At 40.1% G+C, this 25863-nt stretch overlaps 1 protein-coding gene across 4 annotated transcripts; it reads left to right on the top strand.

Annotated features, from left to right (window-relative positions):
- The first annotated feature begins 507 nt into the window (after window positions 1–507).
- Window positions 508–25661, top strand: LOC144048625 (guanine nucleotide-binding protein G(q) subunit alpha). Of its 4 annotated transcripts, none has more exons than XM_077560773.1 (8): window positions 508–1432; window positions 10141–10325; window positions 10669–10823; window positions 15003–15131; window positions 18756–18885; window positions 18991–19144; window positions 20759–20943; window positions 21176–25661. In XM_077560773.1, exons 1-8 carry the CDS (start codon window positions 1297–1299, stop codon window positions 21206–21208), a joined length of 1107 nt encoding a protein of 368 aa, XP_077416899.1. In that variant the 5' UTR covers window positions 508–1296; the 3' UTR covers window positions 21209–25661. The 4 variants fall into 4 exon arrangements, with proteins under 4 accessions (XP_077416899.1, XP_077416907.1, XP_077416915.1 ...); XM_077560781.1 differs by lacking the exon at window positions 15003–15131 and adding an exon at window positions 13215–13343; XM_077560789.1 differs by having other exon boundaries at window positions 510–1432; window positions 20759–25661.
- The last annotated feature ends 202 nt before the right edge of the window (window positions 25662–25863 follow it).

The following is a 25863-nucleotide window of genomic DNA, read 5'->3' as shown; positions in this document are numbered from 1 at the left end:
GTTTCGCCGCCTTCTTTCTGTTACGGAAACCTGAAGGACAAGAAGTTTGCGAACATAGTAATTGGTGGTAGGCTTGCGAAGCGTATCTGGCATCACAGTGTGTGTGCTTCGAACTTAGGTTGTTGCATTCTATTAGTTCACCACTAGATATTTTTCTCTATCGTGAGCATCTACGGTTCAACGTCCATAAAATCCAAATTATCAGGGTGATCATTCTGATGTTTTCTGAAGTGGAAATGGGCACAAGTCGAGATAATGTTCAATACATGCATAACGAAAGACGTCGTCTTACTGGCCAGTTCAGCCCTGAACGGGAACAAAATTCTGCACAGTTGGAGAGTGGAACAAATAAATTACATTTTGTCTCACTGTAATTTACACAACATAAGCATATTTATGAGTTTTCACTGTGGAAATATGTGCGTTTGCGCGTGTGTGCATTGGTTCCACCCACCGCGTCCATCCAATTGGTCTCCATGCAACCCTCCTCCTGTCACTCCGGCTTCTCCTCCTCCTCCTCCCTGTTATGCATCAGGTTGGCGGACACACTCGCTGCCCACCTTGTTCCAGCAGCGGAGACCCCCTCGTTTCGGGCTCCATTTTAAACGAAAAACAAGAGGTGCTGAATACAACCTGCATGCCGCATTCTAGCGTCAAAATGGACCGCATTGGGGCGATGGGCGCCGCTATCGCTACATCATAAAGGCGGAACCCTTCCAAGCCCTGAGGTCCCCAATCACTGCAGGCCGCCTTGTCTGTCTTTTTTAGCCGAGAAAAGGAAGGCGTCGCCAGCGGGGGTAACATCGAGTAGCGGTGGTGCCGTCCGTTCCTTCGTCGTTTTACCCGGGCGTTAGCCTGCTAGCATCGGCTCCAGATTTGTCGCCTGTTGGATGTACGCGATACCGCCGCTGTCTTCCCGGAGATCGAATTGACATTTTCCCACAAGAAACAGGCGAGTTGCGCATCTTGTGGAGGAGCCTCCCGCCCTCCTCTTCGTCCTCTCCCGAGTCCCTACCGGAGAAGACCGGGGACAACTTGGCAGCGAGGCCCCGAGTTACTCTTCCCCTCCCCCCCTTCTCCTCCTTCCCTGGCCCGGTCCGGTCCCGACAAGACCACTACCAAGCGACCCTCCCCCCCCCCCCACTCGCCCCACGTCCACGCGTGGACCGCAGCTGATTTTTTTTTTCTCTCGCTTCGGGTGGTGGTGGTGGTGGCGGCGGAGGTGTTGGGAAGAAGAGGCCGAACGCCGAGTGTTTTTCGTGGTCCGAGCGGGGCTGGCCAAACACAGCGGAGGGGATGACTCTGGAGTCCATGATGGCTTGTTGCCTGAGCGAGGAGGCGAAGGAGTCGAAGCGAATCAATGCCGAAATTGACAAGCAACTTCGCCGAGACAAGCGAGATTCCAGGCGGGAGCTGAAATTACTTCTTCTCGGTGAGCGCCGTGTCGTTAATTGCTGACATGTTGTTATTATTCTTATTTTTTTTTAAGATATATATTTTTTTAAATAGAAAACTTACCTCTTTCCTTGGGGCCTTCTTCCCAATGCTAGCAAACGTGCTAGCTGGGAGCCAAGGGAGTGTAGTATTATTTCTCCCCCAACAAATGCATGTTTGAGGTTGGAAGTGGATATTAGGTGCTAAAAAAAAAAACGCCCCCGAAATAGACCTTGTGCAGGAGGACAATATGGATACATGTCGTTGTTATTTGTGGGAGTGTATGTTTTGACCTGGCAGCTCCATTTCCATGTCGAAGTTGCTCAATAAAAGCATCTGGTACCAACAGGCCACCACATGCTAGTTGATGTTATGGACTGCTAGCCCCCGCAGCTAACCATTTGCTTTTGTGGTTTGTCATCAGATGGGACAATTAAGCTACTGCTCTCCAGGTTCCTCCTACTTCTATGGTCTGATTTATTTTTAAACATAACGATAGCACTGTGGGCAAGTTCTGAGATTCATGGTTCGAATCTGCTGTGGCCTTCCTGTGTGGAATTTGTGTGTTTTTGTCCAAGTACTCTAGCTTCTCACATATTCCAAAAAAACATACATGGCGAGTTAATTATTGATTCCAAATTGATAAGTGTCAATAGGTGTGGCAACCAGTCCTCTCATTGAAAGTCATTTGAAAGAAGCTCCAGCTCACCTAGCTGCCACCATAATGATGATAAGAGCTAAATGGATGGTTTATTTTGGGGGCTACTCACCTTCAAGTCTCCTCTTTGGCAGGTAGAACACATGCTCTGTTGGGTTTAAGTCTGGAGATTCATTTATAAATAGGGTTGGGCATCGCAGCTCAAGAAGCCATTGAGAAAGTGTGTGTGGCTGACGGCAATCAAAAGTGCGTCTTTGTTGAAATATCTGTCTGTGGATTTTGCGAGACACGTAGACGTGCCCCAACTTTGAAGTGCTCCCTCCTGCTCGGAGATTCAGCCTACAGCATTTCGAAGTCTTAATTGGGTTCGTAAGACGGTAAAATACGTCTAATACCAACATTGGGGCAGCTAACAATTCAATCTGCAACCAAAACGATGGGTCAACTCAAATGCAAATAACCAGCTAATATGACATGGTTTCCCCCAGCGCTTTATTAGCTTGTCGGCCCGCCAGGCTTTTCACGGATGAGCGTTTTTGTTTTGTTTTTCAAATATTCTCTTTTTAAATTTGATGCATGCTTATCCTTGTTTTTCTCGTGTCTTATTTTTCTTCATATATATATATATATATATATATATATATATCTTTCTCTACTTTCTCCTCACCATCTTTCTCTATTCCCTCTTCTTACACTTCCCTTCTTCCCATACGATAGTAAACTGAGAATCCTGTTCTACGGTTATTGTTTTATGTTGCTTTTTTTCCCTTCAATTGCTCAAGTCTCGCGAAGATGATGGGTACATCAGACAAGAAAACCCCCCCCAATGTGTTAAGGCTTTTGCGTGGACGTCTGGATAAGGACATGCAAAGGCAGGATTAGCGCAGGAGTTCGTAATAGGCTTGGTTAAACACATCCGCCGCTTAGGCTTTGAGATGTCACTGACTCCTATTATTCCCAGGCTCGGGGGCAGAGCTCTGCCCACCCTCTCCCCACAACTCACTGCAGGGGGCATGAAGAATCACAAGTGTCATTCATGGGATGGCAACTATGACGTACGCATTAAGCTCTCAATGCTGTATTGATGAAATATATTTTGGCGGCGACGCAAATGATCCTGGCAGAATGTCCAGAATGTTCCTGAGACTGAGCGGTGAGGATCGCTGTTGGCATCCTTAACCACTGGGCGTTATTTGACCGTTTTTTGGCTTTTTGTTGGTTCTGACCAAGCCATTTCAAAATAAAATAACGCCCAGGGGTTAAACAAGTAGCACCAAAAGATCCAAAATACACGGACAAAACTACAGCTATGTTTTAGATCGTTATTCTTTGTTTTCATAGTACAAATGTACAGGGTTAGGGAGCTTAGCCACTTTTTTTCTCTTCTTCTTCTTTTTTTTTTTTTTTTTTTTAAATAAATGAAAAGCTCTTTGCCAGGGTTGCTGCTGCAGTGTGCCCACAATCTAGCGGCCGGCGGTCACCATATCAGGTCATACAGGCAGCTTCCTGCTTGCACACACCACTGGTTTGCCTGTACTTGGTCAAAACAACCAAAAAAAAGTTTTAAGCTCAAAGCTTTGGTCTGGCCTACATAAACAGCTCCAGGACGCTCAAGTCCGGAGTCTTTCTTTCTAACGTCTCGTGTTAGTCGACGAGCTTTGATCTGCACCGCCTTGCTCTGTATTGGCGATTGGTATTGATGAAGTCGTTTTTCTGTCCTTTTTCGAGGAAGAGCCAGCAGAGAGAGGATCAAGGGTTAGCTTCAAGATGTTTAGCGATGACCTTCCCGTCTGGTGCCAAGCCGTCTTTTTCTTGATCATATATGGCAATAAGGATCTTCCAACTCTTGCTCCCCTGTGTGTGTGCGTGTGAGCGCTAAGGTGTAGGTAACACTATTATATAGAGAGCGTTAGAAGGGCCTGACACACCACGGAAAGGAGACAACCCTGCCAGATTTGAATAATTGAAAAAAAAAAGATAAAATGAGGCGTCAAAATTCCAAAAATAAATAAATAACTGTTGTTTCCACTCTCAAAAGTGTGGGCGTGTCTGATGAATGCACGACCATGCCCAGCTCAATTGTAAATCACATCCCACTACTATGAACTGGAAAATGGATGCGAAATTTACTGCTTTGTTTTTAACCCCCAAAATTCTTGAAAAACACCGATAAACCCCTTATATACATTTTCCATGGAAAACCCCAATAAAAACAAAAACACCATTTAATAAGTTACCTTATTTTATTATTACTCAAAATTGTCCAAATGCTTGGACGTTCAGCTTCTCAGCAGTCTCTGTAGTCCTCCATGAAAGCAGACTGATAATCTTTGTGTTGAATCAAAATAAAAGTTTGCTTGAACTTTGCTGTAATCAATATTTTTGCCAATTTTCTGACCTATTACGGACCAATTAAATTGTGATTGATTGATGTCAATTTGAAATCATCCATCCATCCATCCATCCGCTTATCCGGGGTCGGGTCGCGGGGGCAGCAGCTTTAGCAGGGAAGTCCAGACTTCTCTCTCCCCAGCCACTTCAACCAGCTCCTCCGACGGCATCCCAAAGCGTTCCCAGGCCAGCCGATTGGCATAGTCTCTCCATAGTCCTGGGTCGTACCCGGGGCCTCCCGCCAGGGTGGGACATGCCCGGAACACCTCTCCTGGGAGGTGTCCAGGAGGCATCCGAACCAGATGCCCCGAGCCACCTCAACTGTTTCGTCTCAACGCGGAGGAGTCCCTCCCGGATGACCGAGCTTCTCACCCTGTCTCTAAGGGAGAGCCCGGACACCCTGCGGAGGAAACTCATTTCGGCCGCTTGTATCCGGGATCTTGTTCTTTCGGTCACAAACCCACAGCTCGTGACCATAGGTGAGGGTTGGAACGTAAATCGACCCGGTAAATCGAGAGCTTTGCCTTTCGGCTCAGCTCCTTCTTCACCACAACGAACCGATACAGAAATAATGTTTTTGAATAAAGGCATGGAAATTAGGGCCCGACCCATACGAATTATTATTTTTTTTTTTACGCCAATGCAGATTTGTGACAGGAAAAAAAAAAAATACAGTATAATGAATATTCTCCCCCAGCCTTCCCGCCGATAATGCAATTCAATGGGCGTGCGCCGTCCAGTACGTAAACGGGGGCATGGCTGGTTCTCTGGAGGTTCGGGGTGATTGAGGCTACATGGCGAGTGTCCCACATACTGTTGATGTCCCGTGGCAGGACGTGGGGGACGTAGCCTTGCCAGTTTCTTCAGGGCGGCGTATTTATCATGCTTAGCTAACTATGACCAGCTGCCACGCTTGTGTATTCAACACCACCCCCCCCCCCCATCGTCATTTCCACTAGTGTCACTTGATCTTTTTGTTGCACCTTCCATTTAGAATTTCAATACGGCGATGTTAGGATTGGAACCCAGCATTTGGGAAGCCAACCATTATTTAGTTACTTAGGGCTGCAGCTGTTTTTGCCAAGCAAGTGGCATAAAATGAGCGGGACCCGAGTCACATGACTCGGATTTGAGCACCCCACCTCTGCCTGTTTGTAGGTTGCAAACACGGGAGGAGCTCACATCAGTGCAACGCAGCAAAATGTTGGATGAGGGCAGTGGCTGGCCATACGTTCGGTATTGGACCTTCAGTAGGGACTGACCCGATCTCGACACCAACAATATCATATCCCAATTATAGAAACCATCAATAATATACAAAAATGCACAATACCACAGTTTCCCTCAAAGGGCCTTTATGAATTTGAAACCATATAAATGTTTCATTACCTCATTATTACATATACAGTACTCAGCAAATTGATGGATAGCTAGTTTTGAAATCAGAAGTCAAGAATAATTTGTAAAAAAAAAAAAAATAATCGAATTACTGTAAAGACGTGTTTGTGTATAAAATGCTTGCAATATCGCAACACTATTTTACTAAATAAGACCATTTGAAATTTTGTTGTTTGATTTGCATTCGAGGGCCAGATAAAATGATGTGGCGGGGCCGATCATGTCCCCGGACCTTAAGTTTGACACCTGTGATTTAGTTTGTTCGTGTAAATCAGTGTGTGGCCACTTTTGTAGTGCTAACATCCGTGCCTGGAGGTGCAACACACAAAAAGTGTGTGTGTGTGTGTGTGTGTGTGTGTGTGTGTGTGTGTGTGTGTGTGTGTGTGTCCTCCATCCCCTCAGCCCCACTGGTGAGGCAGCAGGTGTGTGTCGTATCACTCCAGGCCGCCTTGTCATAGTAGCTCCACCCCTTTCTGTCCTCTGACTGAGTACCAGTGGCTTACAGTGCCCCCCCGCCCCCCAGCTGTTTTGTAATTTTTTGAAACCTAAAACATTATTTGGAAAATTCGGTTAAATATTTATAACACTGGGTTGTCTGTGTGTGTGTGTGTGTGTGTGGGGGGGGGGGGTATTTAAAATTATTGTTAAATAAAATAAAAGGGGAAAAAATATGCTTTGCCTTATGAAAAAGTCTGCTTTGCTTAATGCTATCAAACAATGTTAAACTTCAATGGCACGCTAACGGTTAGCATTGTTAGCCGTGGTTTTAGAAATAATGGATATTTGAACACAAAATGATGGGGAACAGAATAGGGAAAAAAACCGGCAGATACAATACTTAATACTGGCAGGCGGAAATATTCTTCATCCTTTTGCTCTACTCAGTGGCTATTAGAAAACTCAAGATAAGAATCAACAAAGACATCGTTTTTGCTTGACGGTTCTTTTTTTTTTTTTTTTTTTTTTACGGGTCGTGAAGGCGACAAATGGAATCGATCTCGCAGCCAGCATTTAATACGGGGCTGCAGAATATAGAGTTTTTTTTTTGTTGTTGTTTATTCCTATTTTATTTATTTATTTTTTCGGGACCATATGTGTGTATTTATGTCTGTTTGCGTTGTTGAAAGTGACCTCCTGTTTCCAGGTTACACCAAAAAAAAAATTCACAATTGTTGATTACCACAGAGAGGCACAGATTCTGCAGTGGGTCTGGCAAGGCCATGCAAATCGTCGGGAAAGACAGAGGCCCGTAGTGTGTCGGCTGGTGAAAGAGGGACAGTTGAGGGACGGAAAGCAGCGTAAGCGAGATCTTATGATGTTGGGTCACGAGAAGTAAGTTGGCGACGTGAAGCGGCCTTCATTCACCACCAGGACAGGCTGCTCTTAAAGGGATACTTGACTCACTGGGCCATTTCCAGCAGTAAAAAAAGTGAATATTTTGTCTAGAATTCATTTGATAACTTCATTATTTTCCACGTACAACTTTTAAAGACACATTTTTCTACTTGCTGTCGACTGAAGATGACATCACCTGCGCGGAGGAAATAGCTAACGACCAATCACGGCTCACCTGTTTTCTGGGTTTTGTCAGCAGACTGAGCCATGATTGGTCGTTACCTATTTCGTCAGCACAGGTGATGTCATCTTCAGTCGACAGCAAGTGGCGAAATTCGTTTGTAAAGGTATTAATTCTACATGAAAAATAATGTAGTTATCAAATTCATTCTGGGCAAAGTACATATAACTCTTTGACTGCCAAAAACGTTAAATAACGTTTCGTAAAATCCTATGGAGGAGTGCCAAAGACGTTAAAAGACGTTTTTTTCAAAACAGGTGAAACTAACCATTTTCTATTGTTGATTACTCAAAAACGGAATAAGGTAGAAACAAACTTTTTTTTTCTGATGGAAGATGAGAGTCCAATCTTGTTTTGGCAGTATGTGTGTTTCCATAGTCCAAACACATAATTTTCTATGGACCTTAAAAGATCAGTCAAAATGCTTAAAATCGGCTGGCACCCACGGCATCCCTTTTCTGAAAACGTCTGGCAGTCAAAGAGTTAAAACATGACAGTAAACTCTCGTCAAAGTTGTCAAATTACAATTAGCGAACTGACCTACTTGCAAATTTTTCTGTCGAATTTAACTCAAACTACAGTAGACCACTTGTTTTGATTATTAATACAGTTCAAAAATCGTATAAAAGCGAAAGCAATATTGACCGTAGGAAATCATGGCAATCCATATACTGTACTGTAAAGCTATTTATTTTCATGAGTTAGGTTTTAAGATGAGTTTGAAATTGATATTATATCGTGTTTTGATGTCATAGTTTGGGTTAATGTGGCGTTCATGGGCAATTACCTCTATAAACATTTGGCTCATTTCGCAAAATGAATCAATTAAGACGGTCCATCTTGCATGATTTTTAATTAGTAAGCACCTGGAACTGACCTCAGGCCAGCTCGCTGCCCCACAAAACCCCAAATTTACTGTCTGATACGAAAGAGAGGAGAGCAGAGGGGTGGATAGAAAAAGAAGAAGAAGAAAAAAACTACGGGAATGACAAAAAAAAAAGAAAAGAAAAAAGGGAGACAGTAAGAGCGGTTGCCATGGCGACAGAAATATGGCTGCTCTTCAAAAACCTTGAATGTAGGTGGTGCTGAGATGAGTGTGTTTTGCAGATATTATGCATGTGCTGGATTCCTTTTCGATTCACTCGCTAAGGCTGCGATGCCATCATGGCAAAAAAAAAAAAAAAAAAAAAGACCCCAAAGCAAATGGGTGTATTTAGGAATCACTTTCAAAGTGTTTGACTTTGACGCAGAGGTTCTGGTTTGTAAATCGTCTTTTTTATTCTTTGGTGACGTCTTCATATCCTCCGTCAGGCTCACAATGAGGGGGTGCCAAGACCCCCGCTGTCACTTGCCGGCACCGGCAGTTCAGCGTCAAAATTGGAATGTAGGCCGGATTAATTAACGTCATTAAATTAGCGCATCCTCCTCCTCCTCCTCCTCCTCCTCAGAAATCATTCGAGTGTGCTCACTTTTCAAGCAGCCAAACAAAAAAATCTAATAAGTCAATTGTGAGCGCTTGCAACCAATTAAATCAATCAATTGGGAATCTCGAAGAGCCATTTCCTAATGAAACAATTCAGCTGGTGTGACGAATGGCAGAATTTTTTTTCATATTTACATTGGGTTTCGAAAAATGGATTGCCACGAACAAACCTTTTTGGAATCATTTATACGATCCATTATTCCAACAGTTGTTGCCAAACATGGTTCCAGGTAGGGAGGTAACGATATCCAAACATCACGATACGATTTTATCACGAAATTGTGGAGAGGTTGGCTATATTAAAAAAAAAAAAAAAAAAAAAAAAAAGGTCACAGATGCTTTTGTACATAACAACAATGCATATAAACCACTTACAATCTCTAATAACACTTCATATTGAGGCACGTACTTGCTAACGTTCCCCTTCATCTGACCATTAGCATGGATTTTAAACATAGAAGGGCCAAAACATCCCTTATGAAAATTAAACTGCACTAAAAAAAAAACTAGCCACCAGGGGGTGCTAGAACTGCACAACTGGAAATCAACCTGACTTTTTTTTTTTTTTTTTTTTTTTTACAGATGTGCTGCTTTTAATATCGTGTCATGACGACGATATTGTGGCAGTTTTAATATCGCGATATCACGATATTGCCGTTATCGTTACATCCCTGGAAACTTCCAGGTGGTGCAAATATGGTTTTAAAATGAATTCTAGTTTTGGGCCAGCTTTTTTGACTGAGCCCAGTTAGCCGCCCGAGAGTAGTTTAAATATTTCTAGGGGGTGTTTTGATTTTTCTCCCAAGATCCCAGGAGATTTAATGTTGCATCACAAAAGCATTTCCCCCCTGATTACTGTTTATTAACCAATGATTGGTGTTTATTTCGTATTCGTGATTGATATTGTACTATGTTATCGGTTCGGTCATTGTTTTCCAAAGTAAAAACAGATGCTTGGCAAATGTCTTATTTTGATTAAACACAGAATATAATCATTCTTCTTTCATGAAGGACTACTGAAATCGGCTGAACACTTACTTACTCTTGGTATGCTGAAATCAGAGAATTTGGACATTTTCAATAAAAAATAAATGACTCAAACGATTACTCCATCATTAAAATAGCTGCTAGACAAACGATTACTTGTCTATAATCGACGAATTTTGACAGCTCTACTGCTTTTGTGTCCTTCCGTCCCAGGCACGGGAGAAAGCGGCAAGAGCACCTTCATCAAGCAGATGAGGATCATCCACGGCGCCGGCTACTCCGACGAAGACAAGAGAGGCTTCATCCGCCTGGTTTACCAAAACATCTTCACCTCCATGCAGGCAATGATCCGGGCCACAGAGAACCTAAAGATCCCTTACAAATACGAACAGAATCGGGTAAGAACTGTGAACCCCGCCCCTCCAACACAGTTGTTTTAATGATAGAGTAACAGCAGTTCTCAATTATGCCCCCCCCCCAAACACCCCCCACCCCCCAAGAGAACTTCTAATTGAGGACTGATTAGCACCTCCTGGGATTCATAGTGAATGTAGTCCACAGGAGAGAAAAGTTTGTTAACCACCTTTTATGGCAGTTTTTCTTTTCGACGTGTTGTTATAATCGTTGTCGCGTTCCCGTTGTCCGGAAGAAAATATCCAAGTTCTATTTATAAAATATATTTAAAAAGTGAAAGGGCTCACATCCAATTTCTCTCTCCGTTATCTCACTTGGTCTGTGTAGTCTAACGCCATGCTGGTGAAAGAAGTGGACATCGAAAAGATCAACGGCTTTGACCATCCCTACATCGCCGCCATCAAATGCTTGTGGTCCGACCCGGGGATCCAGGAGGCCTACGATCGCCGCCGAGAGTACCAGCTCTCCGATTCCACCAAATAGTACGTGGCTGGTTGTGTTGGTGTAAACACTTTTGTTTGAATATGTGCGGATTTACACAAATGGTGTTTTCTTGCCTTTTATATTAAGCTCAGGAGTTTGCTGCATTTATGAACTCGTGTACCGTATTTCCGCAAATACTGGGGTGTGGCGTTCATTTGTACAAACAACTTTTTATTTGAACAATAAATGGCACCAAAAAAAAACGAGGCCCTGTCGAATGATAAACAGTGAGGCAAACAACGCCGCTGACTGACTTTGTCAGAGTGTACAGGAATGCTAATCGGCGTTGAAGACGGAGCATCCGCATCACTTGTAATCTTATTTAATGCTGCGCTAACGTGGTAAGACTTTCCAACTTTAAATTCAATGGAGAGACAGTTTGCAGTCTACCAGATTGCTAACCGGCATTAAAGTCAGATTATCCCCATAATGGCAATTACTATGGCAAGACTCACTCTTTTTTTTTTTTTTTTCATTTGAAAAGAGATAATGCACAAGAATCAACATTTTACTTTGAAAATGTGCCCGAGTTAGCTGAGCTAAGCTAATTTTCACCGGCAGTCCCTTTTGGATAAATGTCATTAAAATCACACATCGATTTAGGGCTATACAATAATATTACATGTTAATATTAGTATATTAATATTACTTTAATCCAGTAGTAACAGTTCAAATGTGCTCAGGTAGCGTTTGTTGTTTTTGGTCGCAATGATAATTTCGTAGACGAAAATTTGCTGTCATATTTTTTTCCAGACGAAAATCAAAATTAAAATAGAAGCCATTCATTGAGACGATAACAATGACTAAAAAAGACTAAAACGAAAATGAAAACAGTGATGAAAATAAAGAGCAATCCAATCAGAAGGAATTCAGCGCGGGTGGAAGAAAAGAATTCTTGTAATTAATGTTCAAACATTTTTAAATTCATTGTGCAGCTGTAAGAATCAATCTCAAGCCATTATGCACTTTTTTTTTTAAATTTAGGTGAAAACTAAGACGTCATATTATTGTCAATTAAACATGTTTCATTGAAACAATTAATAAAGACACCGTTGTTAAATGTGTCTTGCGTGGTAATTAAACTACAGTTGCAAATTAGGTGTGTTATAATTTAAAAAGTTGAAATGTATGCTGATTGTTTGTCAATTTAGTCGACGAAAAGTGCTCTTTATTTCGTCGGCTAAAATCGGATTCAAAATAAAATACAATCAGATGACTAAAACAAATAAATTTTAGGCAAAAGACTATAACTGAAACTAAATGTTAAATGTTTTAAGTGCATGATTTGATTTGATTTAGGGAGGAAAAGCACATGTAGGGAAAATTCAGAAAGAGCACAAAAAAGTTCCACGGGGCAAAAATAGGAAAATGCGGGGATTACTGTATTTGAGGAAATACGGTTGTTTGTTTATTTTGTTTTGTTTTTTTATTATCTCTTTGAGGATTTAGCTCGTTTTTCTTTTCTCACGAGACAAGCTAAGTGGCGCACTTTCAAGTGCCCCCTGACTGTAGACGTGATGTATCAGAGATTTAAAAATCCGCTTGCTTGCAGGTTGTACAAAACAGTGTTTCCCAACCGAAAAAAACAAAAAATTCATAAATGTGTATCTACTGAAATAATGAGTTGTTCTCAACTTACTCACAAATTTAGTCTCAGGTTATTCGTTCTGCCTGTCACTTCGCCTCTGGTGTAGAAATGAGACTATTAACTCATTTGCTCCCAAAAACGTCTAAATACGTTCTATTTTAAATGTTTTAAGTGTCCCAAATACGTTTTTTATGTTTTTTTATGCTAGAGCATACAGAAGGCTTTGATGCAGCCTCTCAACTGCAAAGAACGGTTGAAGAAATGCTAGTTATTACACAAACGGCCAGCAGGTAGCAGCAGAGCAAAGGAGATGAACCAGGGCCATGTTGAAAAAAAACCTCAATTACTCACAATTCTAAATAGGTTTGTGAATAATGATGAAACTTAGCTATATTCGATTGCTAATTGCTGCAAAACGGAAATCAGATAGAAATATACTTTTTTATCCTGATGAAAGAAGAGACTTCATTCTTTCTTTTGGTAGGTTCCATGGTTTTATAGCAATAGTACACAATATTCTGTGGGCCTTGCAGAATCTGTCAAAATCCAGTCAAGTGAAGGGGATTGCTTCTGTGAAAATGGCTGGGAGTGAATGAGTTAAGGTCCATTTATATAGTCAATACATTTCAAATTTTCAATTCAATCCATTAAGTGAAATGAGGTCATTTCCCGCATCACACCTGATGATCGCGGTACGCTAATGTTTTACCACGTAGTGGTTGGGAATCACTGGTAGCGAGAACAAGACGATTGTGATGCCATACTGTGTTTGCCATCTGTATATCCACATGTATATCTCCAGTTACCTTAGCGATTTAGATCGCGTGACTGCCGACGGCTACGTCCCCACCCAGCAGGACGTGCTCAGGGTCCGTGTTCCCACCACGGGCATTATAGAGTACCCCTTTGATCTGGAGAATGTCATCTTCAGGTACCCCTGACGTGAAACCAGGACTGCAGCGTAACCGCCACGCCGGCACAAATCCACTGATGGACGGAAACTAAACATTCTGTCACGGCCACAATTGGGGGGGGGGGGGGAGGCACAAACCTGCTCTGAAAAACAACCAGAGGGCCAAAAAGTTGTTTAGGCTGACCATGCATCAGTGATTTGTGTTAAGGTTCTGGCCCGGCAGGACCGAAACCAAAGGCTGCACTCTGGCTTGAGACGGGCAACCACCTCAAATGTGATGAAGAGGGCTTGCAACTGTGTCAAAGTCAAAGATCTTTCAGGAAGCTGTAGAAACGGGCTTCCTGTCATCCTTGACTTGACAGTTGTCCAAACCTTCTTTATCGGCCTCCAAGTGCTGACGTTCCTCTTCCTGTTGTCGTTGATACCACCACACTGTCAGCAACAGATTTTGCAAATTTAAAAGATGAGAGCTGAAGATGGTCAACTAAAGTGGGGTACACACAAATCATTTTTTTTTCTTTCTCATAACTTTTTTTTTTTTTTTAATGATGGCAACAACAACAAAAAGTGTTCTTAATGCTCTTAAAGGATGTGGTGCATAATGTGACCACCAGAGCACACTTTGCACGTACATACTGTAAACATTTTTGTCACAGTACCAAGACTAACCTGTAAGGGGCAGCAGAGAGCCACAGGGCATCCGGAATACGCAAAAATACACGAAGAAAGTACCGGTAGTTGACTTAGAAGACGAAATAGAAGAAACTAGGCTAACAGTTGGTTCATCTGGTAACAAAATTTAGATTGCAATCTCGTTTGTTTAGTGAAACAATTTACGCAGTCAGCGGCTTACCCCAACTCGGTGTTGACTACACACATTTGTGATCGGAATTATTGAAAAGGATTAGCATTTGCGATTGGCAGACCAGAGGAAAAAACTCTTAGCATACCCCACGCCACAGGATCATCGCTCAGGAAAAGAGGTTTTAAAAATCACTCTTAAGACGCCGCCGCGTCCACCATTTTGTTCCTTGTCTGCCATTTTGTCTCCGGTGTTTCTATCTTAGGCTTTTTTAACCTTTTTTTTTTTCCACATTATGGCCTCAAAGAAGAAAGCTGGGTCATCTAGCGATATTTTAATGTATTTTAGTTTTTTTTTTTTTATACAAAGTATTTTGATGTCAATTTTGACTTTAACAGGGAGAAATCCGACTTATGTGGAAATTCGGTTTACGTCGCCAGCGTAGGAACGGAACCCGTTGGTAACTCGAGAACTGCCTATAATCACGACCGTCTTTGTGAGACATCAGACAAACGCGCCTTTTCTGACTTTGATGGCGAAGGAGTGAAAATGCTCAAATTTGTCAGTATTTGTGTACCCCGCTTTACTTGGATACTCAAGTTTGATGCTGTCAAAGTTCATATCTTTGAAATGTATCCTGGGAACAGTGTTGGTGGAGCAGTGACACACTTTATTTTATTTATTTTTTTGTCTTGAGTGTTGGCCTTTTTTTCTGCAAAGCTTCCTCGATGGGATGAAGCCACACTTCCACACTTGGCAGCGGGTTGCTCTAATTGCCTGTCACGCTTTATGTAACTGTTTCCTGTCTTTCTTTTGTGTGTACGTGTCCGTCTGTCTGTCTTTTTTTTCTCCTCTTGCTCCGGCTTGCCTCGTAGCTATCTTTCCGATCTGGATCGCATTGCAGATCCCAGCTATCTTCCCACTCAGCAGGATGTGCTCAGGGTGCGCATTCCCACCACGGGCATCATAGAGTACCCCTTCGACTTGCAGAGCATCATTTTCAGGTAGAAAGATGCTTCGGCAAGCTCACATATTCATCCTTTTTTTTTTTTTACTGACACCATTAACTCATTCCCCGATAAACCGTGTCTTAATATAACCCGACCTCCTCCCACGCACACACATCCTTTTACCCTCTGCTGTCTACTACTGAACAATAATCGAAAGCGAACACAAAGTCCTACATTCTGGTGCCCGATCGTCGTAAATGGGTCGCCTCCTCATCGCCTCTTTTCCTTTATGGCTGGCATAAGAAACCAGGTCGTCCTCTCCACATTGGAGGGATGCGCTATTTTTGGCCCGTGGGTCCTGCAGGGCCTGTAATGGCCCCAGATCTCAGCGGACCGCATTGGACTGGGCCAACACCAGAGGGCAGCCTTGCGCCGTCGACTCCCGCGCAGACCCCCGCTTCACCCGATCCACAGCTTTGCACCTGTGCATCTGTTTGCATAATTAGCCGCTCAATTGGTGTCATTTGTATCACCGCTTGACAAGGGCGCGTATTAGGTGTGAAGGATTCGAGTGAATGACTTCTCAAATGAAGACTTAATGAAACTGGGACCTGAAACTCCCCAAAGATTGACAGGTGACCTCATCAAGGAGAACAGCTCTGGAAAGCTGAAACCTCTTGAGGATGTGCACATCTATTAATCAGTGTTTCAAATCACCGAGCCGCTCGCGAATGGCTCTGTCGGAGACGAGAGATGTAAAGTTACACCCGACTGTCCAAAAGACTTCAAATAAAACGGGGTTCTTTCGAAAGAAGTGGACAGTTAGAAGTGATTAAGGGTTAGCTGCATTGGCTAGCATTTTGTGCTACGGTAACAATTAGCGCACCAAACAAGCTGACCAAGACTGCTTGAAGGTTCTGTTCGGATGAATGATAGCATGTTTGGGCAAGTGTGAACGCTATACAACCTTTAAACTTATATATATATAATAATAATAATAATTTGTCCCCAAGTGTCTCATATTAACTTTTTTGAAAACATATCGGAGTGTACAACAAAGCGCTAACACAGCCGCAGCAACCCTACAGAAAGGTTTTCCATGTTAGTTTAAAATAATTCACTTTTAACCGCCAGGATACCACGCTGTACTGTACACTGGCCGACAGTGGAACCCGGGGTGTTTTTCTGCTTTTGGCAAACGTTTCAATCCATCCGTGTTCTGTCGTACCAGCTAGCTAGCGGTGAGCTAACCTGGGAGGGTCCGTTTCTCTGATCGCAAATACTGAATATGACAGTAAGTTGTTTTTTTTTTTTCTTTCTTTACTGGACAACTTTGCTTGCTAAATGGTATTAGTTTTCTGAGGTGCAACTCATCTGGGCTTGTGAATTTGGTATTTTCGCTGGTTTGGTTGCTTTTCTCATGGAATTGATAGATCGATTCCAGGCTAACCAAAACACGTGATTACAAGCCACTACCCACTCGCAATTTCCCATCAACAATCACCGTCACCATCTTATGGACAATTAATGTATCAGGACTACTATGCCAGCAAATAGGCAGGTGCCCAGACTTTTTTTTGGGGGGGGGGGGGGGGGGTAATTCTTTATTTATAACTTTTCACACTTTTACAGATGGATACAGTTCACACATGCAAAAAATATGCATGTCATCATTAATCCCTCCATAAAAATTTCCCATCTAAAAAATTGGAAAGAAAATTAAAAAAAAAAAAAAAAAAAACGTTAATAAATAAAAAATACAATATGACCATCAGGGAGTGACCGTACCATTATTTCTGAATTTTCCTAATTCAAAATTAAATTTGACTTTTTGATTTTAATGTACCTTAACCATTTTTCCCCAACAACCAACCCGGATTCTGATTTACAAATGCTAATAGGCCTTCCATTTTGTAAATGTCCATTTGTTGATAAATTAGGGATATCCGGTGACAACCATTTTTTTTTGTTATTGTTTGTTTTGCTCGCAATCAGTAAAGTACCTAGTAAATATTTATCTTTTCTATTCCAATCCTGAGGCAGACATCCAAAATATAAGGGGGCTTTTTGAGCAATGATAGTCATGAAACGGATTTGTTCTTTTGCCAGTTAGTCTCGGATCAGTCGGTTACCGTGTTCTCACCTAACTAAATCGGACTAGTTTGATTAAAAACGGACGGTGGCGTGAAAGCAGCGGCTGATTGTCGCCTACATCATTTTATTAGGTGACATTAGCACATGTCCCGCTACGAAACGGACTTCATCGTCCGAGGTGCCCCATGCATCATCGTTTCCGCCCTTGCCCCGCCTATTTTCCTTTTTAGTCATCTAGATGAAAAATACATTCACGCTCACCATCCGCCCTTTCTAAAAATAAAAAAAACTCACGTGTTGACATTACACTTTGCAAGAAGTGGGTAACAGATGAATGCCTTTCAGGTAAACCCTGACTTGAGCGAACTGAGCGGCATCCGTTTTCAACTTACACAGTGCTTTCTTCAAAGTGAGATGCTTTGGTGGTGGCATGCATGACTCGCTCACACGGGATCACTCACATGGCACTTAACTCCCCTAAGATCTCTGCTTCATCTGCTTCCAAAGGGGTTGAATCCATCATGAATTCAGAAAGTTTTGTCAAAAGTAACCAAAAAAAATCCATTCTCGCACCCGTGTCATGTTTCTGTATGAACGGCACACATCAGCCTGTTTTGATGGATTCAAAACCTGTCGAAGCAAATAAAACCCTTCTTTGAAGCCTTTTCGGAATACGTCCGACAATGATGGGTGAACATTAGGGGTGTAACGGTACGTCAAAAATTGGTTGGTACTCGGGTTTTAACTAGCTAAGAGGGGAAATGCAAATAAAAGTGAATGAAACTTTCTCACATAAGCAATGTATAGAATTAGAAGACTTAAAAAAAAAATCCATCAAAATAGCTTATCGAGATTTTATTATTGGTTGTGAGTAACAGTAGTTTTAAGACACTGGTGGGTTTTTGTTAGACTTGTCTGTTTACTTGTTTTAAGCCTAGTCATTTTTTTCTGTTCTATTGGCTGCTAATTTTGCTTTAATTGAATGGGAAGTCAAACATTTCTTGACAATAATATGTTACATGCGACCCCACTAGTCTAAACATGACATTCTGATTAATATGACATTTGTGGAATATGACTTAGGCAGCAAAATCCAGCCATTTTTATCCATCTAATGGACGGCCATTTTGCCACTTGCTATTGACTGAAGATGACATCACAGTTGCTCTTGCAACGGCCAATCACAGCTCACCTGTTTTGTAAAGCTGAGCTGTGATTGGTTGTTATCTGAGAACTGAGCAGCTGTGATGGCATTTTCACTCGACAAAATGGCCGCCTTCTGATACTGATCAAAACTGCTGGATTTTGCTGCTTAACTCATATTCCACTAACACAATATAAACCAAATACTGTATTTAGACTAGTGGGGCTGCATAGAACATATTATCGTCAATATATATTTTTGGGTTCTTTATATCATTTTAAATAATAATTCAATAATTTTCTTATGCCGACTGCGTGCCCTAACCCGTACTTAATGTTACATACCGAAAACAACTCAAAACACAAATAGACGTACCGTCACACCCCTATTGAAGTTACGTTCTATAATCACGTGAATACTCATCCGCGCGCACCCTGTAGGATGGTGGACGTGGGTGGTCAGCGGTCCGAGAGGAGGAAGTGGATCCACTGCTTTGAGAACGTCACTTCCATCATGTTCCTGGTGGCGCTGAGCGAGTACGACCAAGTCCTGGTGGAGTCCGACAACGAGGTCACACCCTTACAAACTCGTCTTTATTTGGATGTTGACAACACAGTGGTTGATAATAACTGTGTGGGGGGGGGAAATCTTTTTCTTTTTTTTTTTACCTATCAGAACCGCATGGAGGAGAGTAAAGCTCTGTTCAGGACTATCATTACCTACCCTTGGTTTCAAAACTCCTCCGTCATCCTCTTCCTCAACAAGAAGGACCTGTTAGAGGAGAAGATCTCCTACTCACATTTGGTGGACTACTTTCCAGAGTTTGATGGTAAGATTGTGAATTTGTCAAGAATGGTTTGTTCAGAGTCAACCTCGACGTAATACTGCTGGTTCTCAAAGCGTTACAAGCCGGCAGATCAATATTCACCAAAAGACTGCAAGTCAAAGGGTTAGAAAGGTTATTTTAGTTAACGAGAAAAAACAAAAATTCAAAAAAACGATTTAGTTAACCAAATAAAATAAAAACACAAATGCTTTTTTAAAAATGAAAACTAACTGAAACTACATTTTATGTTTACAAAACTAACTATGATTATAGCAAAAGTCCTTCATTAGTCTTTGGTACCGTTATTAATTTAATGCATGGGCCATATTTATTTCCTTTTTCATTTAACTGCGAAAGAAATGCATTCAATTAAAATTAAATTCAATTAAAATTTCAATTATTGCACTCCACAATTACACAATCAGCATAATCGTCCGAAAAAAGAGACTAATAGTAATTTTGAGTTGTTTAAATGTATACATTTGTACCTTTTTTTATTTTATTTTTTAAATAATTATTTATTTATTTATTTAATTAAATTTTTACTAATAATTTGTTTCATCCAATAGGAAATTATAGTGTTTGAAAGAATTGTATTTGTCTTAATAATTTTTACGTTTAAACATTTTCTTGTTTTGTACCAAAAATAAATGATCGTCCTAATCGTGATTTCCTTTAAGCCTAACTTGTAAGACCAAAACATTTATGTATAACAAATTGGATATTGTTTTAATGTGATACAGATTAATTTATTTTTTGTTAAAAAATATATAATAATGTATAACAAATTGGATATTGTTTTAATGTGATACAGATTAATTTATTTTTTGTTAAAAAATATATAGTAATGTATAACAAATTGGATATTGTTTTAATGTGATACAGATTAATTTATTTTTTGTTAAAAAATATATAGTAATGTATAACAAATTGGATATTGTTTTAATGTGATACAGATTAATTTATTTTTTGTTAAAAAATATATAATAATGTATAACAAATTGGATACTGTTTTAATGTGATACAGATTAATTTATTTTTTGTTAAAAAATATATAATAATGTATAACAAATTGGATATTGTTTTAATGTGATACAGATTAATTTATTTTTTGTTAAAAAATATCTAATAATGTATAACAAATTGGATATTGTTTTAATGTGATACAGATTAATTTATTTTTTGTTAAAAAATATATAATGTATAACAAATTGGATATTGTTTTAATGTGATACAGATTAATTTATTTTTTGTTAAAAAATATCTAATAATGTATAACAAATTGGATATTGTTTTAATGTGATACAGATTAATTTATTTTTTGTTAAAAAATATATAATAATGTATAACAAATTGGATATTGTTTAAATGGGATACAGATTAATTTATTTTTTGTTAAAAAATATATAATAATGTATAACAAATTGGATATTGTTTTAATGTGATACAGATTAATTTATTTTTTGTTAAAAAATATATATATACATGGGAAGAGGACCTTGAGAAAATAATCGCATATTAAATTGCAATATTGAGCATGGGGGGGTAAAAACTGTCAATTAGATGATTTTTTTCCAAAATCATTCAGCCCTACTGTCCATGTGTGCCCTCCTCCAGGTCCGCAGAGGGATGCGCAGGCGGCGCGGGAGTTCATCCTCAAAATGTTTGTGGACTTAAACCCCGACAGCGACAAGATCATCTACTCCCACTTCACGTGCGCCACGGACACTGAGAACATCCGCTTTGTGTTTGCCGCCGTCAAGGACACCATCCTACAGCTCAACCTCAAAGAGTACAACCTGGTGTGAGCCCACCCCAGACCCCCATTCTCTCTCTCCTTTTGCACAACCTCCTTTTTCGAGTGCGCTCGACTTTTAACGCAACACACATACACACACACTCACTCGGACACATGCTCCCCTTTTTTTTTTTTTTTTTTTCTCCAGCACATTCAAAAATCCCCCTGCAAAACAAAACGACAACAAAAAGAAAACGCCGACCCTCTCTTGCGTATCTTCCTGGTTTTCTGGGCAGAAACCGCTGCCTCGATGGGCCTGGCACACCTGACCGACTGTGAGACAGTGACGGGAAGGAGCGCCGGGGGACGAACACTACAACAGGATTTGGTTTCCACCTCCACTTCGATGAATGTACCCACCAGTGTGTGAGAAGTGCAATTGTGCAAAAAAAAAAAAAAGGCAAAAACAAGAAAACCTCTTAACAGTGTAAATATATTATCAGGGGTGTCAAACTCATTGTAATTCGGGGGGGGGGGGGTGCTTAAAGCCTAATTTGATGGCAAGGGGGCCAGACCAACAAAGTCAAGCATAAATAATATGAGTATAAATAACCACAAATTTGATCCCAGTAATTTTATATAAAGGCACAAAACTTTTTAAGTCACAACTATTTGAAACTGAAAAAAGTATAATATCGCACTTTAAAGGGGAATTCAACACAAACAAACAAAAGTTGACAATAATATGTTCTTTGCAGCCCCACTAGTCTAAATATGATATTCTGGTCAATTTTGTGCTAGTGGAATGTAAGTTAAGCAGCAAAATCCATCCGTTTTTTATCAAACCTTCCCAAGCCTGTATTTTGCCATTTAGTCCATTTTGAATCGTTTACAAACGGTCAAAACTTAAGACCCCACAATTCCACAAATGTAATATTAATCACTAATCAGAATGTCGTGTTTAGACTAGTGAGGTTCCATATAACATTTTATTGTCAAGAAATGTGTAAGGTTGACTGACTTACCCTTTAATAATTAAATCAACATTTAAGGATCTGGCAATTATTTACTCGTCATTTTCTACATGAGCATAAAAAAATCTCCCCAGTCTCCTTTCGGTATTTTTTCACTTTCAAATTGATCTTGAACCCCTTAGCAAACCGGTTTTGGGGCCGATGTTAGACACCCCTGGTATATGTAAAGACATTTATGACAAACAGGCATAAGCGGGGGCATAAAATGGGCCCAATTCTGGTTGATTGCTGCTGACCTTTTACTGTACTTTGTAAATTGTTCCGCCCCTCAATGTAATTGGTCGCTACTACAATTTTGCAAATTGCAAAAAAAAACACACACAATGGCAACAAACTTAATTTGAGAGAAGTATGTTTTTGGACATTTTTGTGCATTTTAAAAAAAATATATAATTTATTTTTAAGTTGAATGCACAGCTTCCTTCCTGGATTCACAGGGACAATCGCGACCCCAAAATCCCCGCCACCAACCAGGAGTGTTAATCAATTTCCCCCACGCGCCTTCTCACTCTCACGCTGTCCAATCAGACGCTTCCTAACGCTGTCGCTCACTCGTTATTATATATCAGGATGTGCTTCTGTTTACTTTTTGTTTGTTTTTTAAACTGTATAGTCACTTTGGTTTAAAACGAAACGACAACAACAAAAAAAAAACGATGGTTTGCTATTGAGTGGTGAGGAGGATAAAGGAGCGGGATGACAAACCTTCCTTGACGTCTGCAAATAAGTGTGTTGTTTGTGTATATTTGTAAATACATATACACAACAGCCGTGTACAAAAATGCTCTGTGGTACACCGTCTTTGGCATAAAAATAACAGAAAAAAACAAAAAGGTTAGCTTTTTTTTTTTCCTCCTCTAAATAGTATTGATACTGTGATAATGGGTTTTGTTGATTTTAAAAGCAGGCGTCACAGAGCTGAGAGGTCAATTAGCAGTATATATACACGTATATATTATATAATATGGTGACGATTTTAAGAGTTTTTTTTATTTATCTAATTTATGGACCAGGTTTGAAGGTGTTAATTTCGACTGCTTTTTTTTCAGTGTTTAATAAGGCTTTCTCTTTGTTTGTTTTTCTCACAACGGAGCCCTACTTGAGTCTGAACTGCTGTAAAAAAAAAAAAAAAAGAGCGAGAGAGAAAGAAAAAAACGTGCTGTTTTCAGCACCGCCACCTGGCGGTCGGGAGGGATGAAATAGAAACAAGGAATGTCTGGTATCACAAAAGATTTTTTTTCAGTGTCGCTACTTTCCTTTTGGGGACGATTTCCCAATTATTTTCATTCACCATTTTCTTTTCGGAAGCCCTCATGTTTTATTTAAAAACAAAAAAAGCAGCAACAAGTGTTTCCTCTAGGTTAAATATGTATATATAGAGAAAGCACATTTCAAACAGTGTTTTGGATTGTTTGGCTCTGTATTTTTATTTATTTTCTTTGCATTTTCCAGGCTTGCTTTACTGGTGCCAGTGAAGTACTGATGAACTTTTTCAGTCTTTTTCAGGTGACTTGTTAATCTCTCATTTTTCATTAAGGGCTACCACAGTGGGGTGTGGGTGAAGGTAGCACAGGAATACATGCAGAAACGGAGATGCTTAGTATGAGTAGATGCAGAATGTTAATGCAAACCCAAACGGTGTTTATTTCCACCCACCACCACCATTGAGTAACAATTTTCTGGTCTTCTGTGGTGTTAGCCACGACTAGAACTTCATGCAGTATATTTATGTATTACCAAAAAAAAAAAAGACTACAGCCACAATAAGTATTTGCATGTTAGCCAATTGCCAAGAAGCTGTGGAGGGTATAACACTAAAAAAAAGTGTTAAACGCAACTGAAAAGTATTTTTGTGCGGTTAGCTAATGTTGGGAAAGCATCCAGATATTCAACGCACTGCTTCTCAATTTTATTTTATTTTTGTAGTGTATAGATTAAAATTTGTGATACTTTTGTTTCATTTTAGCTTTTGCTTTCTTCATTTAGCAACTCATTTCAGTTTAAGGACATAGAAGTTGGCAAGCTGCGGTTTCGTGGGCTATATAAAGCCCAAATGGAGCATTTCATGTGGCCTGCTGGGATTTATTAATTTTTTTTCCAACACTCAAATGTTCATAACATACAATTTCTTTTTTCAATGATTTTGTCTCTTGAAGGACTGGTGCCCCACTTCTGCCCTAACTGTCATAATTTGGTGCAATTTCTAACCGTTAAAATAGGATGTTAAGTTCCTACTACTGTTTGCTCTTCAATGTTTTGTTCAAACTGTATGGAGCCAAAGGCTGCCGCACAGGTTGAAAACCAATGGAAAACATGTTCAGAAATAATGATGGCGTCTGTGGGGGCGGAGGACTTTTTTTTTTTTAAAAATTAAGTTTAAAGTAGATTTGTTATTAATTTCTTTTGCTGCTGCGAAGATCAACATTTTTGGGGGGATTAATTTAACCCCCCGTCCCTCCCCCCCAAAAATTCCCACGGCTTATAAAAACATGATTTCTAAGGCATTTTACAACTTCCACATCTTGACGCCAATTACTATGTTCCTATTCTTCATGGCTTTGGCGCCCTCTTGTGACATTTTAAGGTGTTAAAGAATACAAAAATCCACCTCTGAAAGCAGTGTATAGGTGTTTGTTTTTTCCTGACACTTCTTCGGTTATTAAACATGCTCCGCCTCTTGTCATAATGACACAAACAGATAAAAACAGATGCTCAAAATTGACCCCCCCCCCCCCCCCCAAAAAAAAAAAGAAAGACTGCCATTGTTTTCCCTTTTACACTAAATGACACATCGCCGGCTTCTGCTTGTGTTAAGGTGCCAATGTTAAGTGAGCAAAAGACATTATTTAACTGTTTATTGCGTGTGGAGTGCAAAAACTGACCGACAACCATTGTACATTTTTTGGGGTTTGTTTTTTTGCTAGTTTGTGTTGCACAGTGGTGTACTATTTGGCATATTTTAAATTTATACAGTATATATTTGCCATGTATGAGCTGAAAAGAGGGACGGTGTTTGCATGACACTTCGGTTTTTCACTTTGTGCGTTTAATTTCTTCACTAAAACAACTATTCTCTTTATTTGTTGCCTTGGCGCTCTTGTTTCTCTATGTTCAAAAATGACCAGAATACTATTGTTTATATGATTTTAGGACCACATCCTCTCTTCTTGTTCAACGCTCAAATGCAGAGTGGTGTGTGATGTTTTTTTGTTTTTTTTATCCAATGTGAGAGAAAAAAATCGGATGTATGATACGAGCGTGCCAGGCTCTCTCTTAAAGTGCCAACAACACACCACCGCCAACCTGAGATCCCCTCGACCCGAGTGCCCTCCACCATTCTTTATTTTATTTTTGCGATACAACACCAGAGACTAAAAAGGATAGAAGATTAAGTGGGTAAAGAATATATTCTATAAGAAAATTTTAAAGGATAATCTGCTGTTTGTTTTTTTTAATAAGAAGCTGTAATTATAATTATTGCATGTGCTGTTTTTTGCAAGCAAGGGTCTTTGGATGTATTGACTGAAGCCTTTTGGCTCCAGTTGGCCGCTTATCGATTTGCATAACTCTTTGCCATATTTTTTTTTTAATGTCTTTTCATGTGTTTGTTTTGTTGTTTTTCTCGACCACTGTTGCCTGATCCTCATTCGAACATGACGTATGATCATTATCGCCGCCTTCTAAAGAAACATAATGACAAGGTTATCTGTTTTAAACATTGAAATAAATTTGTTCCTATACTTGCTGATCACAAGTGTGGCTGTTTTTTTTAATGTATTTTTTAATACATCATGACAAAATTCCAAGATACCGTACCGTGTTCATGAGAAAAAGGATGGCATGAGAAATATCTGCTCAGGTGTGTGGCTAGAAACTAGGGGTGCCAGGCGTTTTTTAGTGACGTTAATAAATTAACTCTAAATTAACAATAATTAAATTAACAATAACTA

The sequence above is a fragment of the Vanacampus margaritifer genome, chromosome 1 (assembly GCF_051991255.1).
Source record: "Vanacampus margaritifer isolate UIUO_Vmar chromosome 1, RoL_Vmar_1.0, whole genome shotgun sequence".
Taxonomy (NCBI): Eukaryota; Metazoa; Chordata; class Actinopteri; order Syngnathiformes; family Syngnathidae; genus Vanacampus; species Vanacampus margaritifer.
This window is presented reverse-complemented; position numbering and strand designations above follow the sequence as displayed.